At 45.6% G+C, this 21165-nt stretch overlaps 1 protein-coding gene across 30 annotated transcripts in view; it reads left to right on the top strand.

Moving 5' to 3' along the window:
- The window catches only part of GPHN (gephyrin), a 592001-nt gene that overhangs the window by 554213 nt on the left and 16623 nt on the right, over positions 1-21165 (top strand). For all 30 annotated transcript variants that reach the window (XM_073637421.1, XM_073637415.1, XM_073637413.1 and 27 more), the window contains 10 exons: positions 1332-1374; positions 2578-2715; positions 4280-4372; positions 4548-4603; positions 9125-9244; positions 10330-10388; positions 10567-10720; positions 11504-11625; positions 13791-13878; positions 14164-14237. In XM_073637421.1, coding sequence (XP_073493522.1) covers positions 1332-1374; positions 2578-2715; positions 4280-4372; positions 4548-4603; positions 9125-9244; positions 10330-10388; positions 10567-10720; positions 11504-11625; positions 13791-13878; positions 14164-14237 — 947 coding nt within the window. The remainder of the gene's footprint in view (positions 1-1331; positions 1375-2577; positions 2716-4279; positions 4373-4547; positions 4604-9124; positions 9245-10329; positions 10389-10566; positions 10721-11503; positions 11626-13790; positions 13879-14163; positions 14238-21165) is intronic.

The raw sequence follows: 21165 nt of genomic DNA, 5'->3' as shown, positions 1-21165 counted from the left end.
GTCTACCCAGATTACTAACATGTTGACTCATGAAGTCATAAGGTCTACCAAGATTACTAACATGGTTGACTCATGAAGTCATAAGGTCTACCCAGATTACTAACATGGTTTATCCATGAAGTTATAAGGTCTACCCAGATTACTAACATGGTTTATCCATGAAGTTATAAGGTCTACCCAAATTTCTAACATGATTGATTCATGAAGTCATAAGGTCTACCCATATTTCTAACAAGGTTGACTCATGAAATCATAAGGTCTACCCAGATTACTAACATGGTTTATCCATGAAGTTATAAGGTCTACCCAAATTTCTAACATGGTTGATTCATGAAGTCATAAGGTCTACCCAGATTACTAACATGGTTGACCCATGGAGTTGTAAGGACTACCCAAATTTTTAACATGGTTAATCCATGAAGTTATAATGTCTACCCAACCCAATTTTCCAGAAAAAATAAATTATCAAGATCTCGCAGCTTGGGAAGGTTGCGCAGAACCACCTGCTGTAATCTTTTGGAGCAAACAGCTCTTTGCTGCCCCCTATCGTTCAGACAATTACACAATTGGCCGACGATCAACAGAGGAGGCCGCATGCTGTCACCACTAGCAGACCAGCTAATCGAAAACTGACAGTGAGTGTACAATATATACACCTCCGATTCCAACACATGGAATGTATGTATATACCTCCAATATGGTCACTGCGAATTCCACGATAACCCAAGAAAGATTATTAGCTGCCTCCACCAGTCGTTTTTTATACACAGGCTGACGGGAGGCCTGATTTCTGGTAAATTCTGGAATAAATACAAGTAAATACATTTTCTAACATGGCTGATCATAAAGTCTACCAGAATTTCTAACATGGTTTGACACATGAAGTCATAAGGTCTACCCAACTTTCTTACATGATTGACCCATTCAGTTAATGTACCTTCCACCAATATTACAGATAATTCAGTTTTCCGGTATCTTATTCTGAAATGAAGCTCATGGCTTGTCTGTACCAAAAGTCCTACTTTTTTACTCTGACTTCTTGTAAAACTTTTAAAGACTGAAAAACTATTAAAACTCTATGTTTCCTTAGACTGATAACAGAAACAATATATTAATTTATTAGACTATTGTTCATTTTGGATCTGGGCCATAGTTCTAATCGGTGAAGAATATTTTTTAGGAGCCGGCCCATGAATTGCCTTCCATGCTAGAAGATTTGCAGCGCATTGTTGAACAATGTGTTACAAGTCACTATGGCATTAAAGGTCGATTACACGTGTCGTTTTTTTTACTTACTCTTGTTACTGATGTGCTCTTTGCTTTCTTTACAGGTCCAATCCCGATGTAGTAGCAAGGAAAACATCCTAAGAGCCAGTAAGTAATTGCTTAATATGAATTTTATGAATGTTGTTCAAAAATTATTTATGAATGATGTATATCTTAGGTTAAAAATGAGTCCCATAAACAGCTTAACCTGTGATATATGTTATCATTGTTATCACCGCGCTTCTGATCGGTGGGACCCCCACCAGTCATAAGAACTTCCTAAGAAGTTCAGAAGTCCCATGAATGGAGTGGTTATGAACATGTTGGGTTGGACCAGATGACCCAGGAGGTCCCCTCCAACTCTACCATTCTATGATTCTATGTGCACCCACTTGTCTGATCATTGTTTGACACCAGCGGTAACTCATGCTCTCTACTTTTTCATTCACATAGGACAGTTGGATGCCAGGTCCTTATGATTGCTTGTTTGATAGGTGGATTGCTTGTACTATATACTGCAGAGCTTGCATTATTGCACTACGTTTTGAATTTATTAATCTCCTATGGGCTAGGCTCCATAGGGGGTATAAAGATGGCAGGGACCGGGGTCTAACTCTTTGGCACCCCACAATCGCGTTGTGGAAAGGGAAGATAGTTGCCTGAATGGACGTTCCATCAGGTTTGCATCGCTTAAATACCGCTGTCGTAGATTGAAAGTTTCACTTACAGGTTGTCCACTACTCAGGTCAACCCATTCGTATCTACTATATTCCCCCCTTGAAAAATAAAAACTTCTCAAACTCACTTCCCATTCTGATGCTGGATGTCCCGAGGCTCACATGACATTATTATGCCACGTGAGCCCTGCAGCCAATTAGCGTTCACAAATGAACTGCAGTTCGGTCCCGGTTGTCGCCGTCTTTGTACTCCTATGAAGCCTAGCTCGTGGCTTGGCTTCAAAAGAAATTGTCCAAAGGTTCGTCCAAAGAAAGTAAGGGCACAGCATTCTCACTATTGCTCTGTACACAATGCGGACCCAAAATGGGCTCTGACAATGCAGTAGGAGAGATTTGTATTGGAGCTCTCCCAAAATACCTATCATCAGTGCAAGCTCTGTGCATACACTGATCCAGCCAGGGATTATGGTATATTTCAGCTCTGAGGTGAAGATAATTGTGAATGCTGGACTATGATACAGGCTGTAAGTTAGGACCGTTAAAAAAGATGAAAAGCAATCTCCTGTTCTGGATGTAACACAATGATTATTACCAAGTCCTCTTTAATGTCATCCTCAATGTGTTTGGCTCTTAGGTCACAGCGCCGTTGATATCACTAAGGTAGCAAGAAGACACCGCATGTCTCCGTTTCCTCTAACATCCATGGATAAAGCCTTCATTACGGTCCTGGAGATGACTCCAGTTCTAGGGACTGAAATAATAAATTACAGAGGTACTGTTTTTCTCTTTACCATTTTTTGCCACAGTGGGTAACATTGACCAAGACGTCGCATCGCGGGTGTGACGTAATACATAAAAATCCAAATACTTAAAGTCCACTAAGGCAGAGATCTCAATAAGGTGTTATAAGTAATGAAATGAGATGGTTAATGACTGTGGGTCATGCTGCGTAGATGTCTCGTACGATTTTGTTTCTTGCATTTTTCACCCATACTGAAACCCACTCAATGGCTCGGAAAACTTATTGTACACGTATCAAAGTTTTATTGGCCTTATGTCATTCATTGGGTATTTCTCTGTGATATGTCGTAACTGTCTAATTGGTGAAGTACACGACTCGAGAACCCTCTCTCCTTGTGTAGAGTGACATGCCAGTGTAAGGAGACTTATATGCCATCTAGTGCTCCTCCGGGAAATTAACTATTCAAATTGCCTCTTCAGAGAGGAAGAGGACTTGAACTCTAGTGCCACCTGTTGAAATTAGCAATCCTAAAAGTCTATATTGACCCTTTAACGAGCCTTTAACGAGCCTTGCCCCATGATTTGGATAAAAGCCAAACCAGAATCTCTATTCGCAGACACGTGTTTTGGGGCATTGCCCCTCCTGAGTGCAAAGCAAGAGATCTAATTTGGCTGTATCTCTTGCTGTGCACTGAGGAGTCCTTTTGCTTTAGGCTCACTTGAATCCTGTTGGAAGTTAATGGCCTCCAATAGGGTTTTTAGCACCTGATCGCATAACATCATTACAACAATATGGAGGATACAAAAGGGAAAGATACACACACAAAACTAAGAGGTCATAAATATGAATCTAGTGAGACTGCTGCTGATGGGCACCTCTGGCGGTGGTCTGTTTTCTGTGGACACAAGGTTCGGGTTTGTTGAAATCCAATATGCCCAATCATTCTTTACCCTGACATCTTCTGGTCGCCCAGTTGGGTTTGTGCAAAATTTCTCACAGCAATGTATCACGCTTATAATGGTAGCTTATCTTTCGAGAGTACAAAAGATGGGTATATGTTAAAATCCAACTTGTCCAATCATTCTTTACCTCGACACTCGTTGGTGTCGACCAAAATTCATCGAATGTGTTTGACCACACATTCTTAGCCACCATGTATTACATTTCATTTGTGAGTAAAATCCAACATGCCCTATCATTCTTTACTCTGACATCTACTCGTCGGCCAGTTGGGTTCTGCTGAAATTCATCTAATGTGTATGGCTACCAGCCAAACCTCCAACTCCACGACTCCGACTCTACAGCCCTGATGGCTACACATCATCATATTTCAGGGTAATCAATTTGCATAATAGGTGATGAGCAATACTATAAATAAATGACTACCTGTAGCTACCCCTTTTATGGTAGCACCTGATTGTCACGAAGTTTAGGAGCCAACGATCAGCAGAACTGTTTGGATATTTTTTTTAGTCTGAATTCACCCTTAGTGTGTGCCCATAATATAGCATGCATGTTTTTGGTCCCTTTAATAGACTAATTGTCCATCCCTAGATACAAATATCTTTGGCTCTTCTTGTGTTCCCTCCTGTAGATGGAATGGGCCGTGTTCTTGCCCAGGAAGTTTACGCAAAAGACAATTTACCACCATTCCCTGCATCAGTGAAGGATGGGTATGCAGTAAGAGGTAAGGCTCATGTTAGCAAAGTCAACATTGTCATCTACAGCGATGAATCTTATTACATATTGATGAAGAGTTATATAAGGCAGAACATCAAACACCTTCGCGCTATCTTTTTGATCTTTGTTGTCTAGTCCTTTCTTTTCCTAGGTGTTTTATTTATCTGAACATTTTTTTACAGCTGCGGATGGCCCTGGAGACCGTTTCATCATTGGCGAGTCTCAAGCTGGTGAACAGGTGAGATCGCTCAATTGCATATTCATGTGTCTGTTTCCTTTGTTATATGCTGGCCTGGTTTTACAAAACTCCATGAAAGATAGAAATCTAATGAGAGCATTGCAGACACCTTCTGAAAAGCTTGAAAAATGTACCGGGAAAATAGTTTGGACGGGGAAGAAGAGTGTGCTGAGCACCTCCCTCTGGTTATCCCTGCCCAGATTGGCTTGATTGACAGATCTCAACCTTCACACATTAATGTCATCTATGACTTACAAGTAGAACTAGATGACTAAGGATTGTTTGCCTGTAAATGGGATACAGTTGTGCTCAAAAGTTTATAGACCCCAGCAGAATTTTTCCTTTCTTGACCTTGTTTCAGAGAATATGGATAACAAAAAACCTTTTTCTCCACTCATGGTTATTGGTTGGGTGAAGCCATTTATTGTCAAACTACTGTGTTTTCTCTTTTTAAATCTTAATGACAACCAAAAACATCCAAATGACCCTGATCAAAAGTTCACATACCCTGGTGATTTTGGCCTGATAACATGCACAGAATTTGACACAAATGGGTTTGAATGGCTACTAAAGGTATCATCCTCGCCTGTGACCTGTTTTCTTGTAATTAGTGTGTGTGCATAAAAGCTGAGTGAGTTTCTGGGATCCAGACAAACTCTTGCATCTTTCATCCAGCCACTGATGTTTCTGGATTGTGAGTCATGGGGAAAGCAAAAGAATTGTCAACGGATCTACGGGAAAAGGTAGTTGAACTGTATAACACAGGAAAGGGATACAAAAAAGATATCCAAGGAATTGATAATGCCAGTCAGCACGTTCAAACTGTGATTAACAAATGGAAAATCAGGGGCTCTGTTAAAACCGAACCACGGTCAGGTAGGCTAACAAAAATTTCGGCCACAACTGCCAGGAAAATTGTTCAGGATGCAAAGAAAAACCCACAAATAACATCAGCTGAAATTCAGGACTCTCTGAAAACTAGCGGTGTGGCTGTGTCAAGATGCACAATCTGGCCTCCACTTGAAGAAAAATGAGCTGCATGGTCAAGTCGCCAGAAAAAAGCCATTAGTGCACAAATGCCATAAAATATCTCGCCTACAATACACCAAACAGCACAGAGACAAGCCTCAAAACTTCTGGAACAAGGTAATTTGGAGTGATGAGACCAAAATTGAACTTTTTGGCCACAACCATAAATGTTACATTTGGAAAGAGGTCAACAAGGCCTATGATGGAAGGAACACCATACCTACAGTAAAGCACGGAGGTGGATCGCTGATGTTTTGGGGATGTGTGAGCTACAAAGGCACAGGAAACTTGGTTAAAAATTGAAGGAAAGATGAATGCAGCACGTTATCAGAAAATACTGGAGGAAAATTTGCACTCATCAGCCTGGAAGCTGCGCATGGGATGTACTTGGATGTTCCAACATGACAACGATCCAAAACACAAGGCCAAGTCGACCTGTCATTGGCTACAGCAGAACAAAGTGAAGGTTCTGGAGTGGCCATCTCAGTCTCCTGACCTCAATATCATTGAGCCACTCTGGGGAGGTCTCAAGCGCGCAGTTCATGCTAGACAGCCCAGGAATTTACAGGAACTGGAGGCTTTTTGCCAAGAAGAATGGGCAGCTTTACCATCTGAGAAATTAAAGAACCTCATCCACAACTACCACAAAAGACTTCAAGTTGTCATTGATGTTAGAGGGGGCAATACACGGTATTAAGAACTGGGGTATGTGAACTTTTGATCAGGGTCATTTGGATGTTTTTGGTTGTCATTAAGATTTAAAAAGAGAAAGCACAGTAGTTTGACAATAAATGGCTTCACCCAACCAATAACTATGAGTGGAGAAAAAGTTTTTTTGTTATCATTCATATTCTCTGAAAAAAGGCCAAGAAAGGAAAAATTCTACCCGGGTATGTAAACTTTTGATCACAACTGTAACTCCCCAAGTATAACAGCTTTATTATTTATTTTGCTTTCTTAGGCCCCCTCCACATGTCCATGTTTCCGGTCTGTGTGGTGTCATTTTTCACACATACTGGAGACACGTACACGAACACCCATTATAATCTATGGGGCTGCGCACGTTTCTGTGTTTTAAGACAGACCATGTGTCCGTGTGACCCACACGGATGACTTAGTGTGACATTTGTGTGCCGTCCGTGTGACACATACTGGAATAGAAATGCCAAATGTTTAGTTGTTAGAGATGTGCAAAGATCGAGAGAGATAGGTAGCTAGAAAGATATCCATGAGAGATATATTACTGCCTTGCCTGTGTAGTTTACTGTGCTTGTATTAAAGGGGTAATCCCATCTCCAAGTTCCTATCCCAATATGTAGTAGGTGTAATAATAATATTAGCAAATATCTCCAATTAGAAATGTAGTGTAGTTTTTCTGATTCGCTATGTTTCCTTCCTCATGTGTAGGACCTTAGGTATCCGTGGTTACGACCACGAGCAACTAGCTAACTGTCACTCCATCAGTGGTCGTAACCATGGATACCTAAGGTCCTACACATGAGGAAAGTGACATAGCGAATCAGAAAAACTATAGTACATTTCTAATTGGAAGTATTTGCTAATATTATTATTACACCTGCTGCATATTGGGATAGGAACTTGGAGATGAGAATACCCCTTTAAGCTAATAAATAAAAAAAACGACGTGGGTTTCTTGGTTTTTGGGCCTTTCCCAGCCTAAAAATACCAGCCTGCAGCCGCCCCAGAAGTGGCGCATCACATTAAATGGGCCCATTCTAACACTTTGCCTTCACTCTTCCCCATTGTCCTAGTGCGGTGGCAATCGAGGTAACGGTAGTTGGGGTTGATGTCACCTGTGAACTATCAAAAATCACAGCTGCCATCAAGCCCTGGGGTTAGCAATAAAGAGGTGTCTATCAGATATCGTTCACCAGTTTATTAGAAGAAAATGTTCTCATGCAGGTCCGATGTAGTCCAGTGTTCCCTGAATCCGGCGACTGTGAATAGCAGTAATGTTACCGGTGTTCACAGTCACCGGGTACTGACGTCTCCGAGTCATGCTGCCTTCTGTGAGACCCGGCAACTCTGATGACGTCAGCGCTGTTCAGAGCAGGCAGGTCGAGCGCAGCGCGAGCTGCCGACTCTTATGAGCGGTGACATCAGTGAGCGCCGATTTTATTTTAATTACCAAATGAATATTTCTGATTTTATAGACTGAAGCTGGATACCTTTCCCTTTGCATGTCTGATAGACACCTCTCCTTTACTAACACCAGGGCTTGATGCCAGCTGTGATTTTTAACAATTCACAGCTGACCTCAGACATGTGATGCGCCACTTCTGGGGCGGTTGCGGGCTGGTATTTTTAGGGCCCAATAAACAGGGACCTTCCCAGCCTGATAATATAAGCCCTCAGCTGTCTGTTTTACCTTGGCTGGTTATGAAAAATGGAGGGGACCCCACATCATTTTTTTTCATCTATTTATTAGCTTACACACGCTAAGCACCAATTATATATCTCACAGATATCTCTCTATCTACCCTATATTTATCTATCTACCCCATATCTATCTCTATCTTTGCACATCTTTATCACCTAAATATCTGTAATTTCTATTCTGTTTTATTCCGGTACCTGTCACATGGGTGACGCACACGGACACAAATAACACGGTACTGATTTTTCCAGTACCGGAAACATAAGGACGTGTGAAGGGGGCCTTCGATAGCGCCAGTCATTTCCACAGCGCTGTACAAACCTCATCACTGGGATTTTTCTTTTTAGTTTGGAGTCACATAACAGAAAATTACTTGTATGCCCATGCGATATCTTTTTACATAATATAATAGTATACCTTAATCCAGCACCATTTTCCAAATTGCTATCCATATATATCCCTGTATATTTAGTTATTTTACCTAAATACACTCTGTGAGAGAAGCACTAACTCCAGTTTCTTGGATTGAGTCGATGGAGAAATACACCGGCTTGTGATCTCCAACATTCTTTAAAGAGTTCTGTAGTGTCCTTATATTTATACTCTTCATGAATACAGGTGTCCCGTACATAAATGTAGGTGTTTCTTACATAATAGCGAATAGCTGGGAAGTCAAGGTGCATGAATTAATGAAGAATAATCATAAGGAGGCTTTGTTAGGCGTTAAACTTGTTTTCCAAATTAACTTCTAACTTGTAGAAAGCCTTTAATTATTTAGGAATTGATGTTAAAGAGGGTTTCCAACTTTATGTATAACAAAAACTTCTGCAATTTTCTTATGTATTCTGTTACTTCCCCCCATATTTCCAACATCTCTTCTTGCAGAGAGTGAATGGCATTTCCTATTTATATTCAGAGATTAAAAACAAATTCAGTCCTAATATTTCTTCTCGTTTATGCCAATTCTATCATCGTTAGTTGCCTAGAATGGATGCAATTGTAGGAAATGCTCATCGCTTTAAGTCATTTTGCGTCAGGTTTAGAATATGATTGTTCAGATAGGGTGTTCTTAATTTTTTCAATTTTTTTTTTAGCCAACTCAGACGGTGATGCCCGGGCAAGTGATGAGGGTAACAACTGGAGCGCCAATTCCTTGTGGTGCAGATGCAGTGGTACAAGTGGAAGACACTGAGCTGATCAGAGAATCAGATGACGTAAGTAGTCTGCCCACATTTGTGGTTTTACATAGCTGCACGTTACACTCATGTGATGGAGCTGCCTACTAACTAGAAGAAGCACTGCAGATGCCACAGACCGTAGGAGGGTCTGCTACCTTTAGGCCTAAGCAACGTGTGCTGCGAAAGTAATTTTTAGACAAATCTCATGATCAAAAACTAGAGTTGGTGCAAATTGATTTGCAGGACCTGATCCATCGGTAACCTCCGTAATCTGTGGCCGCTGAACACTGACCAGGAGCTCTGAGAACTGCCTCCTACCTTACTTGTTTTTATTGGACCGGCATGGTGCAATGTCACGCTACAACGATGAGTTGCACCAGGGCGGCTAATCAAAAGAAGAGCCAAGGAAGCCTTCGGGAAGGAGACTTGTTTTCAGGGTTGCCATGCAGAGGCCACACATTATGGGCTGATGAAACAGGTCTTGCAAATCGATTTACACAAACTCTGCCTAAAACCATTGACTTTGACTGCTTGTCCCGCGACTGCCACGTCGCAGAAAAGTCACAATCACAGACGACTTGCTTTGAAGTCTGTGGCAAGTGAGTCACGTACCACAGCCATCTCACTGGCCACGTATTTGGGACACTCGCTGCAGTTTACAATTTGACAGCAAAAGGAAATCATTAAATGTGGTGTGACAATGTGTAGCCCTAGCCTTAACCACAGAAGATAGAACCTGCAGTGAGTGTATCTCTGGGAGTGCATTGCTCGACAGCAAATACTGCTGGAAAAATGAGGACTCACTAAAAATTGTATTCAATTGATACATGGTGGACAGATGTGCACAGTGTACAAAGCCAGAACTAAGCTGAGTAGTTCTGCAGCTTAACTCCCATTGAAATGAATGTAATCTGAGCTGCAGTACCGGAGAAAACCACTACACAGAGTATGGAGCAGTGCTGTTCCAGCTGTATTGGCAGCGACGCCAGGTATCAGTTAATTGGTGGAGATGCTGGATCTGACATTGATGACTTTGGTCCCCTTTAGGTAACATGTTACATCTTTGCAGCTTTTTCCTGGTTCTTACATACTTTTCTTATAATCCCATTATTTTTTTTCAGGGCACAGAAGAACTGGAAGTCCGTATATTAGTGCAGGCCCGCCCAGGCCAAGATATTAGGTGAAAAAAATGACCAGTCCACTCTCCAGACATGTCCTTCTTAGTAAATGCTTGTTTCCTCCATAAAATAACAATTCTGATTCTTAGAACATTTTGTATTGTACCCCCGATATTCCTCATGACTAAATTGTTCCAGTTCCTAAATGTGCATAATGTGTGCAAGCATTTCTGTTTCTAGGCCTATTGGGCATGACATCAAAAGAGGAGAGTGTGTACTGGCCAAGGGCACACATATGGGACCCTCAGAAATTGGTCTGCTGGCAACGGTTGGAGTTACAGAAGTTGAGGTCCACAAGTTCCCAGTAGTTGCCGTTATGTCAACAGGAAATGAGGTTGGTATGATAACACAAGTACTTACATCTATGTATGTAGATATTAAAAATCTCCTCGAGAACAGAGGGATTTTTAAATCTATAGTTTACTCATTGCCCAAGTTACCGACCCGGCCACCTCTTCAGATGATGAAAGTTGGCCAGTTTTCTAGGCAAAGAGCGCCACCTTGCAAGCTGTGTGCTAGACAGCTTGCAAACGGTACTCTAAAGCTGGCCGGATCTCTGGAATCTACCTGATCTACCCATGCTGTGGATGGAAAGCTGTCTCTGATAGCAGCTCCAAGAGCGCGCAGTTGAGACGAGCGATGTAGTCATTATGCTCGCCCAAACTGTTAGTCATTAGGAGCACACCGCACTTTTTCAATTTGCTGTTTATTAAAATTTTCTGCGTTCCTCAGCTACTTACACTTTTATTTGTTTACATCTTGTTGCCTTGGAGACTGACCACCTCTGCTAGACAGCACTGCACTCAAGCGATCCTGGCCAGCTTCAAAACCGTGATTACAAGCTCATAGGAAAGAGCTTGTAAGCACTGTGGATGTTCTTATCTCTAGCAGTGGTGGTTGTTCTCCAAGGCAACAAGCTTGCCTTGGAGACAGAAAAGTGTTAACATTTCAAAAATGGTTGAAAATTTTAATAAGCAGTAAATTCCAAAATTGCTTGTATTTAACAGCACTGTCCGACAATATCCATTTATAAAGATAAGAGATAACCCTTCAATGGATGCAAGATTGATCTGGATGGTGACTTGAGATTTTCCATGCATTTGTGTTTCTTCTGCAGCTCTTAAATCCTGAAGACGATCTTTTGCCAGGGAAAATTCGTGACAGCAATCGCTCTACCCTTTTAGCTACAATTCAGGAACACGGCTATCCTACCATCAACTTGGGTATAGTGGGAGACAAGTAAGTGCGTTACATAATTTCCCATGTAAAGCCAGAGTTGGGCAGATCGATTCGTGGTGGTCCAGTCCATCGGCCAGGTCCGTAGTCTCTGACCACTGGACAGAGTCTCACGCATCTCTCACCTTCCGGTATTCCCAGAACGGCTTTTGATTAGCCGGGCTAGCGCAACATCAAAGGCCGCGCTAGAGATCGCCGAAAGTAAAAGATTCATGAGCCTCCCATCCAGTGGCCAGAGACTCCTGATGGACTAGAGTCATAGAATGTTAGAGGTGGACGGGACCTCCAAGGTCATCGTGTCCAACCCGTAAAAGATTCACGAGCCTCCCATCCAGTGGCCAGAGACTCCTGATGGACTAGAGTCATAGAATGTTAGAGGTGGACGGGACCTCCAAGGTCATCGTGTCCAACCCGTAAAAGATTCACGAGCCTCCCATCCAGTGGCCAGAGACTCCTGATGGACTAGAGTCATAGAATCATAGAATGTTAGAGGTGGACAGAACCTCCATGGTCCTCGTGTCCAACCCCTGCTCAATGCAGGATTCACTGAACTTTTATCGTTCCTCATAGAGGGATTTAGGATGGAAAAATGTTGTTCTGTTGAAAACCTAATAAAAACCTCCTTAATATTAAAACTATGAGATGCGGTGGGATATATCTGGCAGCAGGTGAACAATCCATTCTCGAAGATGATAGGAAAAATGGAGAAATGTAAAGATCTGGGCGATTTTCGCAGTGGCTAAATTTTGTTGACTAGACGATTTGATCTTAAGGGTTGTTCCCACTATGAATTTGTTACTACCTACAGAAAGTGGTCCAAGGAAGGATAAGCGGTGAATAGGATACAGGGACATTTGTGCGCAAGGCTCCTTGATTCGTATGTGGGAGCAAAGGCTAGCCCAATTGGTCCAAAGCTAGAAGTTGCTGAAAAAGTTCCTTTTTGGCTATGATAGAAATGTGTTGGAGCTTTTCAGCTTTGTGTAGCTTCAGACCGCTCAACGTGTTCACCACTGAGGGGGTCTATTATAGATATGTGAGCATCAGAACTTGGCCATGGAGTGATTTTTAGTTCCTATCATGTGAATGTCCAGCAAGAGATGGCCCCAAAGGCATGACGGCTGAGGCTGAGAAAAGTTCTGGGCAATGTTTTGTTGGGAAACATCGGATGGTGGCATTCATGCGGATGTTATTTCGACATGTACCAGCTACCTAAACATTATTGCAGCCCTTCACAGCAGCTATATTCCCCAATGGCAGTAGCCTCTCCAGTAGAGTAATGCCATAGTCTCACTCCAACAACTGTTTAGGAATGGATGAACATGACAAAAAGTTCATGGTGTTGGGTTGTCCACCAAGTTTCCTTAGATCTAAGCTCAAGCAAGTGTCTCCAGGAGGAACTGGAAAGAGAAGTCAAATTTATGGACCTCACAACTGAAACGACTAGAATGATCTGCTGCTGACGTCTCGGTGCCAGATTCGACAGGGCATGATTAAAGGTCCTTTGGAGTCCATGTCTCAATGGATCAGAGCTGAAGAACGATATATGGATCTTTCATTTGAGTTCTATAATAGGCCCCATTTAATTGTATCCAAAGTCCCATGGGGAGAACCATCAGAAAATGTAATTTTCAATACCAGATTTATGGTGATAATCCTTGAGTGTTAACCCTTCCTTAAAGGGGTTGTTTGGTGAAAACATGGTGGGGATGGGTGATAACTTGGTAATCGTGGGGGACCGACTGCTGGGATCGAAGCTCCATTTATTACATAAGGGGCTGCCAAATGCTGTGCTTGTCTTTTTTCCGGAAGCCCCATATGGAATGAATAGCGCGGCTGTTGGTCGTCCAACCTGCTGCTCTGTTTTGTAACTGGGAGAAAAATTGCTGGTTGGTGCGGATTCCCGTGGTTAGACCCTCACTGATCAGTAAGTTATCATCTGTCCACAGGATTGGTGATAACTTGTCACCGGACAACCCCTTTAAGAGCTATGTCCTCTCTAAGCTCTTACCTCCACTATTGGCCACAAAGTTGTATTTTATGTTGTACTTTATGCAATCAGTAGCATTCAGTTTATAGTCACAATTACTTTCCTGATGGTTGAATGGGATTTATTAGACATCTGGAATAGAGGAAAGGTCATTGACATATCATGTTTTGTGTGCCTACAGCCCAGATGACTTATTAAATGCCTTAAATGAAGGTATCAGCCGTGCTGATGTTATTATCACTTCAGGAGGTGTATCCATGGGAGAGAAGGTAAGAGTGCATATGATGTGAAACTTCCATAAAGTCATAAAAAGACTGTTCAAACCAAGCACAGACGCATGGTGCAACCTTGTCATGACTGGTCAGTTCACTGCTTCTTCCCATCTTCTTCTTTTCCATTTATCTTCACCTTCCTCTTTGATTGACAGCTCTGGCTTTAAGGGAAGTATAGGACCCCCCCCCCATGTCCCATTGTCCATGGTAGTTCCAATGTGGGGGAGGGGGAGTTATTGGCGATTGAAATATGGTAGTGATTTTGACCTTTTTGTCCAACAGGATTATCTTAAGCAGGTGCTGGATATTGATCTCCATGCACAAATCCACTTTGGTCGAGTATTTATGAAGCCAGGGTAAGTATATGGAAAACTGTGTACATATGAAAGTATTCTAAATTTTGTATGTATTTATTTTTATTGAAATTATTTACATTCATTATTATATTTCTTTTTATTTTATATGCATTTTTTTTTTAAATTTTTATATTTATTTTCTTTTCATTTTTATATTGTGGTAGATCGGCTCACTTGGTTGCACATAGAGGTAGACACAGGAACACTGTCTCTTTAAATCTTCTGTGGGTTAGTAAAGTAACTGCAAAACCACGGCAATGTTAGCAAAAACAAACATGGCTTTCCCGACCTAACGGGAAAAAGAAAACATAATGTATGGCACAGTCTTTGTTGCTACAGGTAACCGCTCACTTCAGGAACAAATAACACAAGGTTTAGCTTTCCTTCACATGACAATACAGCTCCAGAGCTTGTGTCTCCAGACCCACCCCACACCAAATGCTCTAAAAGGCTTGAAATTTATCCTCTGTGTTTAGCACTAAACACGGCTGATTAACTCCCTCGTGTGCTGGAACCTTTTTCCTATGTTTAATTACTGAAACTAACAATCTCAGTGCTACATATCTCCCCTCCAGTACTTTGCCAGTGACATTTTCACATATACCCCCCCCCCTCCCCCTCTGCCCGTAGTTTTTGGCACCTTCAGTCACCAAACATGGAAGTCTAAACTGGGCATCTGCGTTACTGTGCCGCTTCCCGGGGCCTGTGTACCACATGAAAGCTGAAGACCTGTAGCCGTGAGTTTCAACTCTTGGAACGCTATCTCTGCTTCAGGAGGCCCTTTGGCCATTGACGTCTTCATGCCCTTAAGAAGGTCGGTCAGGGGTGCGGCTATCATGGCGAAATTCAGGATACACCGCTGAAAGTGTCTCACCATTCCAAGAAATACCCAAAACTGTTCCTTGAAGATCGGCTTCTGCCAATTTTGCACTGCCTCCACCTTATTCATTTGCAGCTTTACTTTACTTCTTCCAACTATGTAGCCCAGGTATTTTCCCTTCTTTTTCCCGATGGCACACTTCTTTGGTTTTATGGTAACCCCCCTTTAGTTCAGCGCATCAAGCACGGCCTGGACCTTCCGCAGATGACTTCCTCAATCCGGGCTGAATATCACAATCCCGTCAAGGTAAACTACAGGTACTTTTTGTGAGGGGCTAAGATTCGGTCTATGGCTCTCCGGAAGGTAGCTCTTTGCAGGCCAAGTTGGCTTCTGGTATACTGGAAGCAACCGTCAGGTGTAAAAGAGGTCGTCTTCTTCTTGTCACTTTAAGAGAGGAAGATTTGCCAGAAACCTTTCGTTAGGTGTATCTGGCTGACCCTAGCTTCAATATGAGTTAATCGCTGCGGGGTATCGGATACACGTCAAATTTAGCCCCTCAATTGGAAAACACCTTGAGGTGGGCTTCGGGGATTCTATACGGCTTTTGGTTCACCTGTACATGTGGTTCCGTCATGATTCCATGTTCACCAACCTGTGTACATCTTGGCAACTCCGAAAACAGGTCCTGCTTCCGCTGACGCAGTGCTCGGCACTGTTGTTTCTGGGCCGGTGACAGTGTCTCTGCCACTTAGTATCACCTTTTGGTCTGTCCAGCCCACGTGGAGTTTCAACTTTTTCTCTGTTACCCTGCCTTGACGGATAGCAACACAAGAGGATTTTGGAAGGGAGATGTGATAGCGGTTAACTGGCAGGTGGGACAGGACTTGCAGTATTTGAGGATTTCACTGTGACATCTGGGCCAATAGTACCTCCGTATGATCTGGTGTTGAGTTTTATCCACTACCAGATGGCCATCCAAGACATGTGAATGGGCCCTGTCCAATGTAACGGGTCTGGGAGGCGGAACCTCTGAGCTACTATACAAGGGGGCGGTCCTTGTAAGGGAGCGGGTGGCGACCAGGCAGGCAGTCACAGCAGGTGACCGGGACAGTCTCTGGAAGAAGGGGCAGGAGGTCACGGCAAGTGACCGGGGCAGTCTCTGGATGAACGGGCAGATGGTCACGGCAAGTGACCGGGGCAGTCTCTGGATGAACGGGCAGATGGTCACGGCAAGTGACCGGGGCAGTCTCTGGATGAACGGGCAGATGGTCACGGCAAGTGACCGGGGCAGTCTCTGGGTAAAGGGTTGGTACGACCTGTGGCGGCTGATGGTAGACGTGAGCTCCCAGGTGAGCAGGCGAGAGTCTCTGGATAAACGGGTGGTCACAGCATGTGACGGGGGAGCCTCTAGGAAGACCAACAGACAGGCGGCAGATGAGCGCTCTCAGGTGAGCGGGCAGAAGTCTCTGGACAGGCGGGTGGTCACAGCACGTGACGGCAGAGCCTCCAGGTAGGCTAGCGGACAGGCAGCAGATGAGCGCTCCCAGGTGAGCGGGCGAGAGTCTCTGGATAAGCAGGTGGTCACAACACGTGACGGCGGAGCCTCCAGGTAGGCTAGCAGGGAGGTAGCAGATGTGCGCTCCCAGGTGAACGAGCAAGCTGGTCCTTAGACAGACTGACAGGAGTTGTAAGGCAGACCGTCGGACCTCAGGCTAGCAGGCAGGTAGCAGAATATCAGGCAGGAATAAGACAGCGAGCTGGCAGGAATCTGGCAGGTATCTGGCAGGTAACTGGCAATGGGACCTGAGGGCTGAAGCAGAGTAGAGAACAGTGCAACAACATTGCTCGGGCACCTCCATTTTGGAGGAGGTGCCTTATATATGGTGAAGTCCTCCGGCCATTGGCCGGGGACTCCTTAGGACGGCGCGCGCGGCCCCTTTAAGAGGGAGGGAGAGCGCGCGCGCGCGCCCTAAGCACAGTGGCCGGGAAGGAGCGCGCGCTGCCAGCAGAGCGGGAGGAGGACGCCGGGCACGGAGCAGAGAGGTGAGGGGAACAGCGTCCCTGCCTAGCAGAGGGCAGGGACGCCGGCGCTACAGTACCCCCCCCTTTAGGCCCCCCCTTTTTTAGGCCAGACAGAAATTTAGCTAGGATAAGAGGGGCATGAATGTTCTCCCGGGGCTCCCACGTTCTCTCCTCAGGACCAAACCCCTTCCAATCTACTAGAAAAAAGGTCTTTCCTCTTACCCTTTTGGTGGCAAGAATGTTCTCTACCTCAAACTCGTCCTCAGCAGAAACCGGAGCAGGAGGCGTACCTGTAGACTTGGAAAAAGAGTTAAGTACCACAGGTTTGAGGAGAGATACATGGAAGGAGTTAGGGATCCGTAAGTTGGCCGGGAGTTTCAATTTATAGGCCACCGGGTTGATCTGACTGATGACCTCCAGAGGACCGATGAACCGAGGCCCTAACTTGTAATAAGGTATCTTGAGTCGGACATATTTAGATGAGAGCCAGACTTTATCTCCAGGACGAAATTGTGGAGGATCCAGGCGTTTTTTGTCAGCGTGTCTTTTCATCCGTTCGGACGACTGAAGGAGTGCGGATCGGGTACTCTCCCAAATGGAGGAAAATTTGCTAACGAGAGATTCCGCAGCCGGGTTGTCCACAGAGGTGGAGACAGGAAAAGGAATCCGAGGATGCTGACCGAAGACTACAAAAAACGGGGATTTGGAGGAGGATTCGCTCTCGTGATTGTTATAAGAGAACTCGGCCCATGGTAGGAGATCCACCCAGTCTGAATGATGGGCATTAACGAAGTGCCGGAGGTAACTGGTCAGGTTCTGATTGATCCGCTCCACTTGACCATTGGACTGCGGGTGGTAAGCGGAAGAGAAGTCCAGGGTGACGTCTAGCAGTTTACAAGTGGCTCTCCAGAAGCGTGAGGTGAACTGTACCCCACGATCCGACACGATGTGGAGGGGCAGGCCATGAAGACGAAAGATGTGACGAATAAAGTCTTTAGCTAGCTCGGGTGCAGACGGGAGGCCTGGCAGGGGAACGAAATGAGCCATCTTGGAGAAGCGGTCAGCGACCACCCAAATGACCGTACAACCGGCAGAGACTGGGAGGTCAGTTATAAAGTCCATTGCTATATGCTGCCAGGGGGCAGCAGGTACAGAAAGCGGAAGGAGGCGACCGGCTGGCAGATGTCTCGGAACCTTGTTGCGGGCGCAGGACACACAGGCAGAAACAAAGTCTATTACGTCCTTGTGCAGGGTAGGCCACCAGTAGTGCCGGGTAATAAGCTGGAGGGTCTTTTTCTGACCGGCGTGGCCAGCCAGTTTAGACGAGTGACCCCAGTCAAGGATCTTCTCCCGATCAGGTACTGATACGAACGTCTTTCCGGGAGGGAGACGATTTAGACTCACGGGAGCCACCTGCATTACTCTGGCGGGATCGATGATGTGTTTCGGATCTTCCTCGAGATCAGACACCAGAAAGGATCGAGACAAGGCGTCCGCCTTGACGTTTTTGTCAGCCGGGCGAAAATGAAGAACAAAATCAAAGCGAGCAAAAAACAAGGACCACCGGGCTTGGCGCGGGTTAAGTCTCTGGGCATGCTGGAGGTAAGCCAAGTTCTTGTGGTCAGTGTAAATTATTACCGGGTGAAGAGCCCCCTCGAGCAGGTAACGCCACTCCTCCAATGCCAGTTTGATGGCCAATAACTCTCGGTCTCCTATGGAATAATTGCGCTCTGAGGAGGAGAAGAGTTTAGAGAAGAAGCCGCAAGTTACCATCCTCCCGGAAGATGATTTTTGAGTAAGTACCGCTCCGGCTCCAGAGGAGGAGGCGTCAACTTCCAGGAAGAACTGCTTGTTGCCGTCCGGGCGATGCAGCACCGGGGCGGAAGAGAAGGCCTGTTTTAAGGAAAGAAAGGCCTCCTCTGCTTCGGGCGGCCACTCTTTGGGATTAGTACCCTTACGGGTGAGCGCGGAAATTGGGGCAGTCCGGGAAGAGAAGTGTGGTATGAAGAGGCGGTAGTAGTTGGCGAAGCCCAGGAACCGCTGAATGGCCTTCAACCCCTCCGGTCGAGGCCATTTCTCGATGGCAGACAGTTTCTCTGGATCCATTCGTAGGCTGGTCTGAGAAATAATGTAGCCCAAAAACGGAAGCGAGGTCTGCTCAAAGAGGCACTTCTCGTATTTAGCGAAGAGGTGATTCTGCCTGAGCCTGAGCAGGACCTGACGAACGTCCCTCCGGTGCGTCTGGAGATCCGGAGAGAAGACCAAGATGTCGTCCAGGTACACCACTACGCAGGAGTAGTGAAGGTCCCGGAAGATGTCATTGACCAACTCTTGAAAGACGGCAGGAGCGTTACAGAGACCAAAGGGCATTACCAGATATTCATAGTGGCCGTCCCTGGTGTTGAATGCCGTCTTCCATTCATCCCCCTGACGGATACGAACCAGGTTGTACGCCCCACGGAGGTCCAGTTTGGTGAAGATTCTAGCCCCCCTCAGACGATCAAATAACTCCGGAATGAGCGGAAGGGGGTACTTATTCTTCACCGTGATCTGGTTAAGGCCTCTATAGTCTATACAGGGACGGAGAGAGCCGTCCTTCTTTTTGACGAAAAAGAAGCCTGCCCCCGCCGGGGAGGTAGATTTCCAGATGAATCCCCTGGCCAGATTCTCCTCAATATATTCGGACATCGACCGGGTCTCAGCAGCGGATAATGGATAAATACGCCCACGGGGAGGAGTAGTACCGGGTAACAGGTCGATAGGGCAGTCGTATGGTCTATGAGGGGGTAGTGTCTCTGCCTCCTTTTTATTAAAGACATCAGCATAAGACCAATAAGGAATCGGAAGTCCAGGTAGATTAGCTGGGGTAGGAGAAGGACGGACGGGATGGACGGGAACCAGACAGGTCTTATGGCAGTCCTGTCCCCAGCGAAGGACTTCTCCGGTCCTCCAGTCAAGCACGGGTGCATGTCTCTGGAGCCAAGGTAGACCTAGCAAGAGGGCGTGAGAGAGTCCAGGCAGAACATGAAAGGAGATACTCTCAGAATGCAGCATTCCCACCTGCAGAGTAATGGATTCGGTGATGAGTTGGATGGGGCGTGGTAAGAGACCCCCATCCACGGCAGCAACAGACAAGGGTACAGCCAGAGGTTTGGTGGGGATGCGGTATTTCTCTACTAGGGACTGTGAAATAAGATTCCCGGCTGCTCCAGAGTCAAGTTGGGCTAGTTCGAAATAACGGTTCTCCCCGCAGACGATTGAGACTGACACAAGCAGAGATGGAGAGGATTTATTCTTGTCTAGGTCGACCTCTCTGAGCGAACCTAGACACAGGCGTTCCCCGACATCTCCGGGCAGGCACGGATCCAGTGCTCCTTACTGCCACAGTAGAAGCAGCTCCCCTTAGCACGGCGTAAGTCCTGACGGGTTTTGACCATCTTGGTCTGGTCGACCTGCATAGGCTCAGGAGAGTGTACCTGGGGAGAGACTGAGGGAGTGACGGGTTTCTGAAAAGTAGGGGCTAGACGTGGAAACCTCCTCTCACGGGTGACCTCTTTGGCACGCTCCTGGAACCGTAGGTCAATCCGGGTGGCAAGAGTTATTAGGTCATCGAGAGTGGTAGGAATGTCCCGACCGGCAAGTTCGTCTTTAATACTGCCGGACAGACCCTCCCAGAAGACGGATACCAGAGCGTCGTTATCCCAGGCCAGCTCCGAGGCAAGGGTACGGAACCGTATGGCATATTGGCCCACGGTGAGACTTCCCTGACGGAGGCATAGCAGTGATGATGCGGATGAGGTCTTCCGTCCGGGTTCATCGAAGACTTTCCGGAAAGCCGTGAGAAAGGCAGGCAAGTCGGACACCAGGGGGTCTCCTCTCTCCCATAGAGGATTTAGCCAGGCCAGGGCCTCCCCGGTGAGATGGGACATGATGAAGGCAATTTTGGCCCGGTCGGAGTTAAACTGGTGGGACAGGAGTTCAAAGTGCAGGGTGCACTGATTTATGAAGCCCCGAGCCTGGGCGGAGTCGCCTCCGAAGCGAGGAGGTGCAGAAAGCCGGGGTCCGGGGTAGGATACCATGGTATTA

Source organism: Phyllobates terribilis, unplaced genomic scaffold (genome assembly GCF_046119375.1).
Source record: "Phyllobates terribilis strain yellow unplaced genomic scaffold, ASM4611937v1 Scaffold_6__1_contigs__length_29720123, whole genome shotgun sequence".
Taxonomy (NCBI): domain Eukaryota; kingdom Metazoa; phylum Chordata; class Amphibia; order Anura; family Dendrobatidae; genus Phyllobates; species Phyllobates terribilis.
Note: the sequence above shows the minus strand (reverse complement) of the source record. Positions and strands in the feature narration are given on the sequence as shown.